The sequence below is a fragment of the Punica granatum genome, chromosome 8 (genome assembly GCF_007655135.1).
Source record: "Punica granatum isolate Tunisia-2019 chromosome 8, ASM765513v2, whole genome shotgun sequence".
Classification (NCBI taxonomy): domain Eukaryota; kingdom Viridiplantae; phylum Streptophyta; class Magnoliopsida; order Myrtales; family Lythraceae; genus Punica; species Punica granatum.
In genome coordinates, this window is record NC_045134.1 from 21,600,391 (window position 1) to 21,614,274 (window position 13,884).

A 13,884-nucleotide genomic window follows, 5' to 3' on the forward strand; every position below is an offset into this window, starting at 1 on the left:
AAGTTAATTCACAATCACAGTTGCTCCAGGAAATTGAAGAATAAACAAGCAGACAGCAAATGGATTGCTGAGAAACTGGTAAACCAACTGAGAAAGATGCCTAATATGACTGCAAGGGATGCATATAAATATTTATCTGAGGTATTCTCCATTAAAGTTGGTGAATGGAAGATATACAATGCCTTGCGGATTGCAAAAAAACAAGTTGAAGGAAGTGAAGAGAAGCAATATGGCAGATTAAGGGACTACCGTTAAGAGATTATAGCAAGCAACCTAGGTTCTAGTGCAGTAATTGGGGTAGAAAGACCAGACTTGAGCTTCCCTCCCATTTTTGATAGGATGTACATATGCTTTGATGCCAGTAAAAGGGGGTTGCTAGCTGGATGCAGACCACTGATAGGGTTAGATGGGTGCTTCTTGAAGGGCTATTATGGAGGCACTTTACTAGCTGCTGTCACACAGGATCCAACCCACGCATTCTATGTAATAGCATATGGAGTTGTGGAACGGGAGACTAAAGACAATTGGAGTTGGTTATTGAGAATGCTACTTGAAGACATTGGAGATCCAAGGGAACATGGTTGGGAGTTTATATCAGACATGCAAAAGGTAATTGTAATTGTTTTATATTGCATTTTCATTTTCCATATCTTCCTGTATGGATCTAAATATTTTTCTCCAAATTTTCTTTCACGGGGCCTTAGGGAGACAATTAAGGAATTATGCCTAGACACAATTCACAGGTTTTGTGTGAAACATCTAGAAGCAAATGTATGGAAAAATTGGCACAGTGTAGATCTTAGGAAAAAGCTATAGCAGTGTGCTAGATCAAACACCACGGGAGAGTTTGAAAGGCATTTTTAGGAGCTTAGATGTATCAGTGAGGAAGCCTATGAATATCTCGGGTTGTTGGACAAGCATACCTAGACCAGGGCAGCCTTCAAAGTACATACCAAGAACCAAAGTCTGTACAATAACATGTCTGAACAGTTCAATGCTGCTATAGTGAAATATCGAGCAAGACCTATCATCAACATGTTGGAAGAGATCGGGTTATATTTGATGAGGAAGATGAACTCTAATAGGAATCAGATTGCAAGATACAGAGGTCCAATCACACCAACTGCACAGTCTAAGTTAGAAATAGCAAAGAGGGATAGTCACAAATGGCATGCTCTTTGGGCTAGAGACCCTGAGCTTGCAAAGTTTCAGGTGCAACATATATACAGCAGCAACCATCAGCATGTTGTTGACTTGAAGATGTCGACCTGTTCATGTAGAGAGTGGGATTTGTGTGGGATCCCTTGTAAGCATGCAGTAGCATGTATGCACTCGGTTGGCATTGATGCAGAGAAGCATGTCAATCCATGCCATTCTAGGGAAACATGGGACAGGATTTATGCTCCGTATATTGCTCCACTAAGAGGTAAAGATCAATGGATGAAGTCAAGTGCAAAACCTGTTGAGGCTCCAAGATTTGCCAAGGGTAATGATGTGCCTCAAAACCCATATAAGTTTAAAAGGAAGTACAAGGAAATACAATGTGGAAGGTGTGGTGAGAGAGAACACAATGTGAAGAGATGCAAGGGTACATTATCGAATGATAAGCAAAGGAAGAAGGCTAAGACTGATACCAGCCCCCAAAATGCATCAGCTTTGTAGGTATACTGACTTTCAACTGTATATTTTCCCCATTTGTACTGTTGATATGTGAAATTGACAAACTATTGCCTTTAGGGAGTGACATCAAGTGTGGTCCAGCAGCCAGAGATGATGTCTCAAGAAGCAGACAACATTTCTCAGCCTAACATGACTCATCCAAAACCAATGAGACCTCAAAAGCTAGCAATCAGATCAAGTATGAGAAAACCAACAACAAAGACAGTTGACAATGGTGCACCAACGTCAATTTCACCAAATCAGACTCAGCATTCAATTGTAGAGGTGGGCTATTGTTCTTATGTGCCTGTGCATGTGCTTGTGTGTTTTAGTGTGCTCATCTGCCTGTGCTGGTGTATTTTCATGTGCTTAGTGATGTGCTTGTGGTACTGAACTGTGCAAGGAAATGATAGTATTTGTCTTTTGGTGCTTGTGTAAGTTCAAGCTACTGATCTTTGTTGTGCTTTTGCTACTGAACTTTGCGGGGAATGTCACCATCGATGTGTCAGCATTTGGCTAGCGGCCCCTCCAATGCTCATGTTATCTCAGGACCCAATGAACCTAAGAAGCAAGCAAACAAGCCAAAAAAGGATTCAAGGAAACGAAAGTAGTCCATTTTGTATAGAGAATACTGTGGTTTGTGAATACTTTTGATAATGGCCATTGGCTTTTGATACCTTTTGAATAGAGAAGAATTTGATACATTTTTGTATAAACAAGAATGTTAATGAATGGGCACTCAATAATGCAAGTTTTTATGGTATATATGGTTTACATCTTGCAAGTTGATATATTGATTGCAAGTTTCATTTGGTATACTAGTTACAAGTTTCATATGGTATAGAGACTACTGTGGAAATTGTATTGTGATTGCATTTGCTATACAGTCGGGTAAAAACCAAATGCAAATTCCAGAGCAGTATGCAAGTTTCAGAGTAGTGAAATCAAATTGCATATGCTAAACTGATGAAAGATGCAGATGGAGATGGACAAATGGACAAGAACTGATGGCAAACGAATTTCATTAACCAACATTAATACAGACCAAGTCATACACAAGGCTGAGTTGGATAGCAACTTGCAAAAACTTCCAACTCATTGCTTTAACAGTACCACATCAATCCAACATATCCTAGCTGATGTGCTTCAGATTGCAGCTCAACACATATTCGAATTTTCGGGTCCAAACGTGTATTCTAGAAGATTCCGAAACAAGAATTTAGCTTAATTAGATATTAACTTTCCTATATTGCTATGATATAGTTTCCTTTAATTAGATATTATTTCCTATATTAGCTTGAGTCAGCAATCTTAAGTTTCCTATTTCAGATTATTACATTACTCTATTTTAGGAAAGTAATCTAGAGGATATCAGATATCAGTTTCATATTTTATAGTCAATGGGGTGTCTTCCTTCTATATAAATATGCACCTATTGTAAGAGAAGCAGAAAAATGAATTTGATAAATATTTGAATGAAATTGCTTAGAGTATTTCTTCTCTTTCTTATCTAAACAAGTTCCTTGTTTAGTGGCGAAAACCCCGATTCTTATCGTTCTTCCTTGAGCGTGGCGAATCAACCCGACTTTTCTTACTCGTGGCGAGTCATCTTATCAAGTGAGTTTTGTTAATTCTACCATCCACCCTTCTTTCTTATCAAGTTCTGGTTGGTGAGCTTATCATTTGGTATCAGAGCGAAGGTTCTATCCTTGTTGGCCGAGTGAAACACGTGTGTTTGAGTGGATTTTTTTATAAATATGCAAAGATTATGGCTAAAAGCTACCCTGAACGAGTTCCAAGAGGGTTTACTTTCGACCAAGACTTGCCTCTCACTTTCCAGCAGACGCGAGAGGAGTTCATTGCACGGCTCGAGCGAGTGACCCAAGCCCTCGAGAGTTCCGGTGGAATAAGAAGACACCAATGGGTGCAGAAGGACTATCCCCCAAAGAGAATTCCGACTTTCAACGGAAGCATGAGCGCTCAGGAATACTTGGCGTGGATTTCGGATGTGAACCGATTCTTCGACTACTACGGCATCCCGGATGATGGAAGTCGAGTTGTTAGAGTTGCTTATCAGCTAAGAGGCAAAGCGTCTACTTGGTGGGAGAAATTGGAAAATAATCATCTTCAAGATGGAAGGAATCTGGTATTTACGTGGAGGCACATGAAACAACTCTTGAAAGTCAGATTCTTTCCTTTGGGATACGAAAAACGCCTCTATGAATCTGATGACGGTTGCATGAAGTCTACCTATCCTCTTAAGCATAGAAACACAAATGCTTTTCCTATGACGATTGTTGATGTTGAGGAAAAAGTACAACTTGAAGAAACTTCTATGAAGGGTGACAAATTTAAAGAAAATGTGGAGTCCAAGAATGAAGCAGCTCAAGCGTCACAAGATAATAATGTTCTAGTCGAGAAGGATTTAGCGATTGGCAAGATTCTTCGAGAGGAACTAATTTCAAACTCCGAAGAGAAAGTCCAAGCTGAACTGTTTTTAAACCCAGGCCAGGTGGAACTTCAGGAAGTAATTGCTATTAAAGATTCGTCGATGGTGTTTCATCCAATCAAGGCAAAATTTGCCAAAGCATATACGACTCCACCGAGGAAGCAACAGTTTGGGCAACAAGTTGGCTGGCGTGGAAAAACAAAGCAGTCAATTTATGAAGAATTACTGGAAAGAGTTCTCAAAGAAAAGATGTTGTTGAAGTGGCAAGTTAAGAAGCGGCGAAACGCATAAATCAAGACCAGGAGAACATCGACGAAGACTCGAGGTCGAGTCTTTTTCCAACCAAGAGGGGATGATGTGCTTTAGATTGCAGCTCAACACATATTCGAATTTTCGGGTCCAAACGCGTATTTTAGAAGATTTCGAAACAAGAATTTAGCTTAATTAGATATTAACTTTCCTATATTGCTATGATATAGTTTCCTTTAATTAGATATTATTTCCTATATTAACTTGAGTCAGCAATCTTAAGTTTCCTATTTCAGATTATTACATTACTCTATTTTAGGAAAGTAATCTAGAGGATATCAGATATCAGTTTCCTATTTTATAGTGAAGGGGGTGTCTTCCCTCTATATAAATATGCACCTATTGTAAGAGAAACAGAAAATCGAATTTGATAAATATTTGAATGAAATTACTTAGAGCGTTTCTTCTCTTTCTTATCTAAACAAGTTCCTTGTTTAGTGGCGAAAACCTCGATTCTTATCATTCTTCCTTGAGCGTGGCAAATCAACCCGACTTTTCTTACTCGTGGCGAGTCATCTTATCGAGTGAGTTTTGTTGGTTCTACCTTCCACCCTTCTTTCTTATCAAGTTTTGGTTCGTGAGCCTATCACTAGCTAACTAAAACTACCCACAATCCATTCATAACCAAGCTCGGGCCCACTAACAGCAATCCTCACAACCAACAAGCTCAGCCGACTAAAAGGAAGCTCAGAAAATAGCTATCCTCACAACCAACACACACACTACAATCGTCAAAATCCACCACAGCCGAGCCAGCTTCTTCAATTGACGCTCACACTCCACAATCCTGCTTTTTAATAACACCACGTTCCTCCGAAGTTGGACTTCAACTGAAAAAGTGTCAAGCTGGTCTTCCCACTGAAAATAACCGCAGGTATGAGCTTCATTCTTCCATAAAGGACACCTATAAAATGGTCGATCAGGATTTGCAATGGTCTTCGAGATCATCAGACGTGCTCTTTGTCCACAATAACAGAGAATCGACCCAGCTCCGGAGATGCTGGAACTGCAATTGGGATGACAACTCACGCTCGATTTCTGATCTTTGTTCATCTCTTTCCTTTGCAATTGAATTGTAATTGGAGTGGCAAATGATTAAGGCTTCTTTCCCTCACCTGAATTTCTTCATTCCTCTTCGATTGAGCTGTGATTTCGAGTGAACAGTCTCTAATTCTTGCTCCAAAGCCTCGTACTTCTTCCGATTGTTGGGTAATTCCAGTGGCCAGCCTCGAACTTCTTCCTTCCTCTGCGATTGAATCTTAAATCGATTGCCCAGCCTCAGACTTCTTCCTTCAAAGCCTCGAACATCTTCCTTCCTCTGCACTAGATTCGCAATTAGGGCTTGTAAATGGAAAATTAGGGATTCTGGGTTCAAGGGGCATTCAACGCATCGTTTATGTTGTTGAGTAAGAGGGGGGAACGACGTCGTTTAGGGCGGCCTTCGATCGACGAAGACAACAACGCCGTTTTTGTCAATTTTGCGAGGTGGTTAACGACGTTAAGTCCAGCTCATCCGCCACGTGAGATTTCTGTCATCGTTGGCATGCGAAAGATGACGGCAGGACTAAAACATAAGACGAAATGGATATTGAGGGACGAAAACAATGGCAAAAATGTTTTAGGGACTGAACTCAAGGTTTTGGCATCTTTCAGGGACCAAAACCACACTCAACTCTGATTTTTAACCTTGATCCATTCGTACCTTGAAGCTTTTCAGTTGTTTTTTCGTAATATTTTATAGGTATTATTCCATCATTGTAGACAATTCATATCTACTCCAGTATCCAGTAAGGCTATCGTATCTAACTCAAGATCTCCACCTATTATTATATTTACTCTTATGTGCCACTTTTATATAGGTATTGTGGAAATAACGTTTAGGAATTCGTTTTCTGACTTACCGGTATTATATCCTTGTGACTTACTAGTATTGTCTTCTTGTGACTTACCGGTATTATCTTGCGTCTCCTTTGGGCTTCCTTGAAAATCTCTTGAAATTCCTTCAAAAGTGGTGAGAAGATTTTTTATTTCGAAATTTTCGTGCTTTAATTCTCTAATATGTCTTTTAATTTCATTTACCTCCTTTTGAAAATCTTGAATTCTAATAGGCTTACTTTTCCGGTTTAAACATGTCAAATATGTTTTTAAGATTATACGTAACAATTTCTTTTTTCAACTTGTTTTCTTCTTTTTCTAGAAGCATTTTCCTAAATTTCATTAAAGCTTCTAATTTCGCTCTAGGACTTTCTAATTCTTTTTTTTCTAAAACCTCTTTTTCTTCTTTTGTAATTACACTAATTGATTGCTTACAAAAAGAGACTCCATTGTGTTTACAAGTGCTATCATCTGATTCCGTAATTTGAATTTCGTAAACATATTCAGAATCAATTGATCTAGTTTCTTTGAAATTAGACGATTAATTTTCAAAAAGTATCAATAATATTTTTTTTGTTTTACATTCTTAGCCATTGTGATTTCATTCATCTTCTTTCTGACCCGGCACTTTGAATTTATATGCCATTTCTTTCCCCATTTATAGCAAAATATTTCTCTTTTATTTCCATTAAAAGGTTTTTTCGTAAATCTTTTCTTATTTTTAAAATAATAATTCCGATATTTTTCTTTGTGTGATTTTATAGGCTCTCTACTATATTTCTTTCGAAAAGATTTTTTTTCAGATGTTTAGAAGGAGAGGATTCCCCTTTCGTTAGGCCATATTGTGAGCAAAATGATCCTAATTCTATCTTGAACATATTAGTGTCTTGTAATACTTTAGACTTAACTTTAGGTTCGTATATAGCATTAATCCTTCTTTCGTAACATAATTTATTATTTTACCATACGTTAAAGCAGAATAAGGTATGTTTCCACAATGTCTTTCCCTAATATGTTCTCTTACGTTTTCTGCAAATAATGGAGGAAATCCCGAAATAAATTTTTCTTTTCACAAGTCTTGATTACATTTTGTTCTTAAAAACAGTTTTGCCAAAAATATATCTTTATACCATCTAAAATCGTGTGAAGTGGGATAGTTAGGTTTGTTAATGATACCGTGGATCTCTCTTGCAGCTGAGTCACCTACAAAGTGCTTAGTGATTGCATAAATTAAGGTTGATATAGCTATTTTCATATCTTCCCCGTTTATGTTTAGCGTATGTTTTGCGTAGCCATTAAAATATAATATCGTTGTTCTTTCATTAAATAATTATCCCACCAATCTTTTAGAAGACCATTGAATCATACTGCTAGAAGTTTAGCAATTGCGTGATCGTTATTATTTCTACTCCTATACGCCGTAGCGGCTATAGTCATTTCGTTAAGTACATTAATAATTTGATGCTCTGATTGTCCGTCTAAATTCCATTTTTAAATACAGTCTTTTGTATATGAAGAAGCAAATGCTGGTTCCTCTTATTGTAAATCAAGAGGCGTAGGTCCAGGGTAGTAATTTTTTGAAAAGAAATGTCTTTAGCCCGGGTTATACCTTCATATCTTGTTTACTTTTGAGCTTTCATTATTCATTTCCCTAAACTTCTCAACTAATTTATCAATCTCATCTTTAGTTTCTTCACTTTCGTTTTAACTCTCATTCTTTAGTGAGATTGCCTCAATATTTTTATCTCTACTTTCTCCTGAAGCGAGTTTGTCTGTTTTTATAGTAATTTCTTTTAACAAATCATTCATATTTTCCTTATTTAAGATAGAAAGCTCTTCGTATGAAATTACCGGTGGTTTAAAAAGAGGTTTTGAGAGGTGAAATTCGGACTTTGGTTGGGAAGAGGTAGAAGTAATATTATTTCCTATCATTACTGGAGATTTTGTCCAGCATTGTAACATGTCTAATTTTTCGGATATAGTATGAAGGATTTGATTAGAAAAAATATTTTGTATCTAAACGTTTCCCATATCATATTTCGTATCACAACCATTAGAGATTCCATGTTCATCTCTAATCATTTTAAAAGGTCCAACAATAATTTCTTTTGTAATCGTTAATTCCTTTAATGGAGGGTGAGTTGAGACAAACGTATCTCCTTCGGAGGTATTCCAATTCTTAGTTGTCCTATTAATAGGGAGTAAATTTAATTTCATATATGCTTCAAACCATTCAAAAAATGAAACTTCTTCTTTCCAATCATTCATATATTCATAATAGTCTTTTTGAATTTGATCTCTTTGAACTTTGTTGGAGTCAACAAAAAATTTTCTCTTCTTTCCCTGTTCTGTTCGTTGTAGAATTCGTTCATTAATTCTTCTTTATCAAAAGCATATTCTCTGGTTGTCATAAAAATTTCTTTATATTCATAATTACCTACATGCATATGAGATTGGGTGGAAGACATTAACTTTTTTTTTTCTTAATTGAAAATAGGTTTTGAGATTTGTCTATTAAAATCTACTCCTTGCAGATTAATGGAAGAGGTTCTTGTCATGTGAAAAGAATTCCTAGAAGGGGCTGGAGAAGCAATAAAAGATTCATGAAAAAAGAAATTCTTTTAATGTGTGGTCCTTCAAAGTTTAGTTGAACACTTCCATGACCAAATTTTATTATCCTAGAAGGTATACCACTAGTGGAGCTATCAAATTTTGGCATGATTTCCTAAAGATTCCATGATTATGTAGTGTAACTTCTTCCCATTTTAAAGGTTTAATCGTCAAGACTTATGATCTTTGCGTATTACCTTCTATCAAAACTGTTTCTCTCATTTTTGACTTTTTAAAGCTTTTAGTGAGACATTAGTAGCCATAAATTTGTAATAAATTATGTATATTAAGACTAAACATTTTCCTTGTTTTGCCAAGTTGTGATTTTATGTTTGCACATTTAAAGTTAAGATATCTAATACTAAAGAGTCATTTAGATCTAAGGAACAGTTGTGATAGCAATTAAAGTATGCAAGACCATTATGTAAATTTAACTCTAAGACTGCCAATAAAGATTTCTTAAGAGATATAAACCTTGTATCTATTAAATAAATTGAAATAGGTATATCTAATCCTACCCTATGTAAGGGTTTTACTGTTATTTGTACTAAACTAATATGTAAAAACTTATATTTCATTCTATCTTCTCTTATGGATTCTTTCACAAATAGGTGTAAGTTAATATCTTCTTCCGAGATGGTATTGACTTTTCAACAGTTTTAATACAGTAATATTGAAAAGAATAAAAATTCCAACAGCTTGGGAATATTTCAATTTTATAAATCTTGCTCTATATTAACAATTTGAACTTCTTGTGAATTATGAAGGTCGTGGTTGGATTTCATCGTTGGAATAGAAAATTCGGTTTGAACGGAATGAAATGAATACATATTACTGGTATATGAACTAGCACTAAATCTTCGGCGAGAGAGTTTTCTGAAAAATACAGACATCTTAATTTCTTTCTACAATAAATTGAAGATAGTAAGTTTAACCATAAGTGCTACTTCGTGATCGCCACTGACAACGGTCTCAATGCCGAGACCATAGCTATCCAACAAAACACTTTCAATAATAATAATAATAATAATAAGTAAGTCTACACTAGAATATCTCAATTTTTCTATTTCTTCGAGGAAAGCATTCATCATTGTTTCAATTAGTCTTTGACTAGGTTCGTGATTATTAAATAAGTATTTTGGCAAACTTGCATGATAAAACAATGAAGAATCAATATAAAATTGTATAAAATCATTATATTTTTATACCAATTTAATAACTTCATAACTATTCTATTCATTCAAATTTAAAAATCATTCGTGTTTACGATGTTATGATATATGCAAAGGATTCTAACAAACACATGTACCTATAGATCACTTAGTTTCTTCCTGTTTCCTCTTTTTATCCACTATCATCTTAATCTTTTTATCCATGAGATCAAAAATAACTTTGTCATTTAAATCAATACTTTTGTTATGTATTTATCTCAGAGCTGCAAATAAATAGTCAAGCTCAAATATTAGTCTTTCGATTTCTATGGAATATTTATTCCAACAAAACATTTCGTGTCTTATCTTTTGTTAATAATTCATTTCAAACCAGTAAGATATAGCAAAGAATAAGAAAAGAAAGGGCATATAAGTTCACAAAATAAGAAAAGATTTATAAAAAAAAACCTTTTAAAGGAAATAAAAGAGAAATAGTTTGCTATAAATGCCGAAAGAAATGGCATATAAGTTCAAAGTGTCAGGTCAAAAGGAAGATAAACGAAATCACAATGGATGAGGATTTAAAACAAAAAATGTTATCGATACTTTCCGAAAATGGATCATTTAATTTCGAAGAAATGGAGAAAGTAATGGATATTGCAAGATATTTTAAATTCAATATGCAAGATAGTGTGAGAATTACAGTAAGCAAAGATAATCTTAAGTGCTTTGAAAGTATTTCGCTGGATAGTTGTGGTCTAGACAGTAAGTCCTAGAGAAAGACAGTGAGACTGTTGGTCAGCGGCGATCACAAAGCACCCAAAAGCACTTCGGGTTAAACTTACTCTCTTCAATTTACACAAGATATTGTTGAAAGAAATTAAGACATCTGCATTATTAAGAAAACTCTATCGCCGAAGAGCTAGCACTAATTCAAATACCAGTAGTATTTATTTTTTCCATTCCGTTCAAACTAAATTTTCTATGCCAACGATGGAATCCAACAAAGACCATCATAATTAACAAGAAGTTCAAATTGCGAATATAGAGCAATATCTACGAAATTGAGATTTTTCCAAGACTAGTAAGAAAGAAATATACGAAATTGAATTTTTCTATTCTTTTCAAGATTACACTATTACAATGTTCAAAAGTCAATACCCATCTCGGAAGACGCTATTAACTTATAACTATTTGCGAAAGAATCCATAAGAAAACATAGAATGAAATATAAGTTTTTACATTTTGGTTTAGTACAAATAACAGTAAAACCCTTACATAGGACATGATAAGACGTACGTATTTTATTTTATTAATGAGACGTAAGGTTTACATCTTTTAAGAAATCTTTACTGGCAGTCTTCGAGTCACATTAATATAATGGACATGTATACTTTAACTGCTATCTCAAATTTTTCATAGGTCTAAATGACCCTTTAGTATTAAATACCTTAACTTTGAATGTGCAAACATAAGGTTTAGTCTTAATATACAATATCTATTACAAATTAATGGCTACTAATCTCTCACCAAAAGTTTTGAACGTCAAAAATGGGAGAGACAGTTTTGATAGATGGTAATACGCAAAGATCACGAGTCGTGACGCCTAAACCTTTAAAATGAGAATAAGTTACATTTCCAGAGTCATGAAATCTTAAAGAAATTACCAAAATCCGATAGGTCTTCTGGCAGTATGCCTTATAAGATAATAGAATTTGAAGACGGAAGTGTTCAACTAAACTTTGAAGGAACACGCCTTAAAAGAATTTCTTCTTTTCAAGAATCTTTTAGTACGTTTCCATCCCCTTCTAGGTATTTTTTTTCATTGGACTAGAACCTTTTCCATTAATTTGAAGGAGTGGATTTTAATAGACAAATCCCAAAACTTGTTTTCAAAGAACAAACATAAAAGTCAATGTCTACCATACAATTGGATATGCAAGCAAATAATTCTTAATATAAAGAAATTTTTATAATAACCAGAGAATTTGCTTTTGATAAAGAAAAATTAAGGAATTCTACAATGAACAAAACGGGGAAAGAAGAGAAAAAAATTTTGTTCACTTCAACAAAGCTCAAAGAGGTCAAATTCAAAAAAGACTATTATAAATATATGAATGATTGGAAAGTAGAAGTTTCATTTTTAGAATGGTTTGAAGCATGCAAGAAATTAAATTTACTCCCTATTAATAAGACAACTAAGAATTGGGATACCTCCAAAGGAGATATGTTTGTCTCAACTCACCTGCCATTAAAGGAACTAAAAATTACAGAAGAAATTATTGTTTTCATCTTTTAAAATGATTAGAGATGAACCTGGTCGCAATCATGTTTTTAAAATTTTAACTCTAAGTTTAACTCTACTCACTACAAAATAAAAATTAATAATATAATTATTACTTTTTCCTTTTTCTTCAATTTTTTTAACCATTCAATTCAATTTTTAATACTAAAATTTTTCAACTATTCATTACCTTTTATACAATTCAACAATACAATCATTACTTTTTTTAACTATTTATTACTTTTTCTTATTTTTTTTCATAATTCAATAACACAATCATTACAACCCAATTAAAATCAAAACTCAACTCTACTTAACTCTAAAATCAAACACACCAAGATAGTCTTACTACGATATATGATATAAGAAACGTTTAGATACAAATATAATCAAACCCTTAATACTATATCCGAACAATTAGACATGATAGAATGTTGGACAGAATCTTCAATAATGATAGGAAATAATATTACTTCTATCACTTCCTAACTAAAGTCCAAATTTCACTGCTCAAAACCTCTTTTTAAACCACTTGTAATTTCAGACGAAGAGCTCTCTATCTTAAATGAGGAAAATAAAAATGATGATGATGATAATAACAATAATAATAATAATAATATCTCATGAATGTTGGAAATCAAATTTCACCCATAGGCCGTCAGCAAACTCGCCGGAGGCAATGCTGGCCTCCTCTATCCCCTGTCCTTCCTCATTCTCTTCAACAATTTCTTTTTTTAAAAAAATGAAATTAATTTTTAAAATTTTAGAAAAATTTCGGAAAACAATGAAAAACGAAGGAAAACAAACGAAAAATGAAATATTTAATGGAATAAACAAAACTGGCTACAAACAGTACAAATTCATGCTTTAATTTACAATAACTTTCGTTTTTTGCTATCAACCCGAAAAAATAAGCAAAGTACTTTTTTTTTTAATTAGCCCATCCATGTACGTTCCGGTATCTTGATAGATATATTACCTATAATTGGTCTATCAGGAGTCACTAGTCGAACTCTAAAGGAAACAAGAGAGACTGTGAGAGCCAGTCGGTCAAGCTGTCGAGGCTCGATAGTTGCGCCCATCCCACTAATCCAAGCTCCCTATTTTTCTGAAAGAAAAAATATTTGTATATAATCTATCTATTCTTTTTTGCTAAGGAAGAGTTACAAGGCAGTCTTCTCAACAGGCCACGTGTAACAAAATTGCGAAGAGTTATTAATATTTTTAATTAAAAAAACTGTCATAAATAAATGGAAAAACTACACTTCTAGGCCTCTAACTTTCCCTACTTTTCTTTTGTCTACTTTTTTTTGTCCACTGCCTTTCACTACTTTTGCGTTTCTATCCTCAGTTACTTTTTCTGTTAAACATGCTGATGGGTCTTTAGTGATGGTCCATGTCTGCAAAAATCAGACCCTTGGATTAATTGAACCCAACATCAAAAAGCTGTCTTCAAATGAAGGTGGGTTAATTCAAATAATTCAGCGCTTATTCTGCTTAATTAAGGTCTCGGATTCGAGTTCTTGTGAATGTAAAAAATCCATGTT

The 13,884-nt window shown here is 34.4% G+C and overlaps 1 protein-coding gene across 1 annotated transcript; it reads left to right on the top strand.

Annotated features, from left to right (window-relative positions):
- Window positions 1-339: 339 nt before the first annotated feature.
- LOC116188837 lies at window positions 340-1,662 on the top strand. Its single transcript, XM_031518300.1, has 2 exons — window positions 340-609; window positions 991-1,662. The coding sequence occupies exons 1-2, from the start codon at window positions 340-342 to the stop codon at window positions 1,660-1,662; spliced, it is 942 nt and encodes a 313-aa protein (XP_031374160.1).
- The last annotated feature ends 12,222 nt before the right edge of the window (window positions 1,663-13,884 follow it).

Bases quoted from the DNA above. Each gene is read 5' to 3' on its own strand.
- LOC116188837 (XM_031518300.1), top strand. From the start codon at position 340: ATGTACATATGCTTTGATGCCAGTAAAAGGGGGTTGCTAGCTGGATGC. The intron at 610-990 runs GTAATTGTAATT...ATGTCTGAACAG, and splicing joins TTATATCAGACATGCAAAAG to TTCAATGCTGCTATAGTGAA.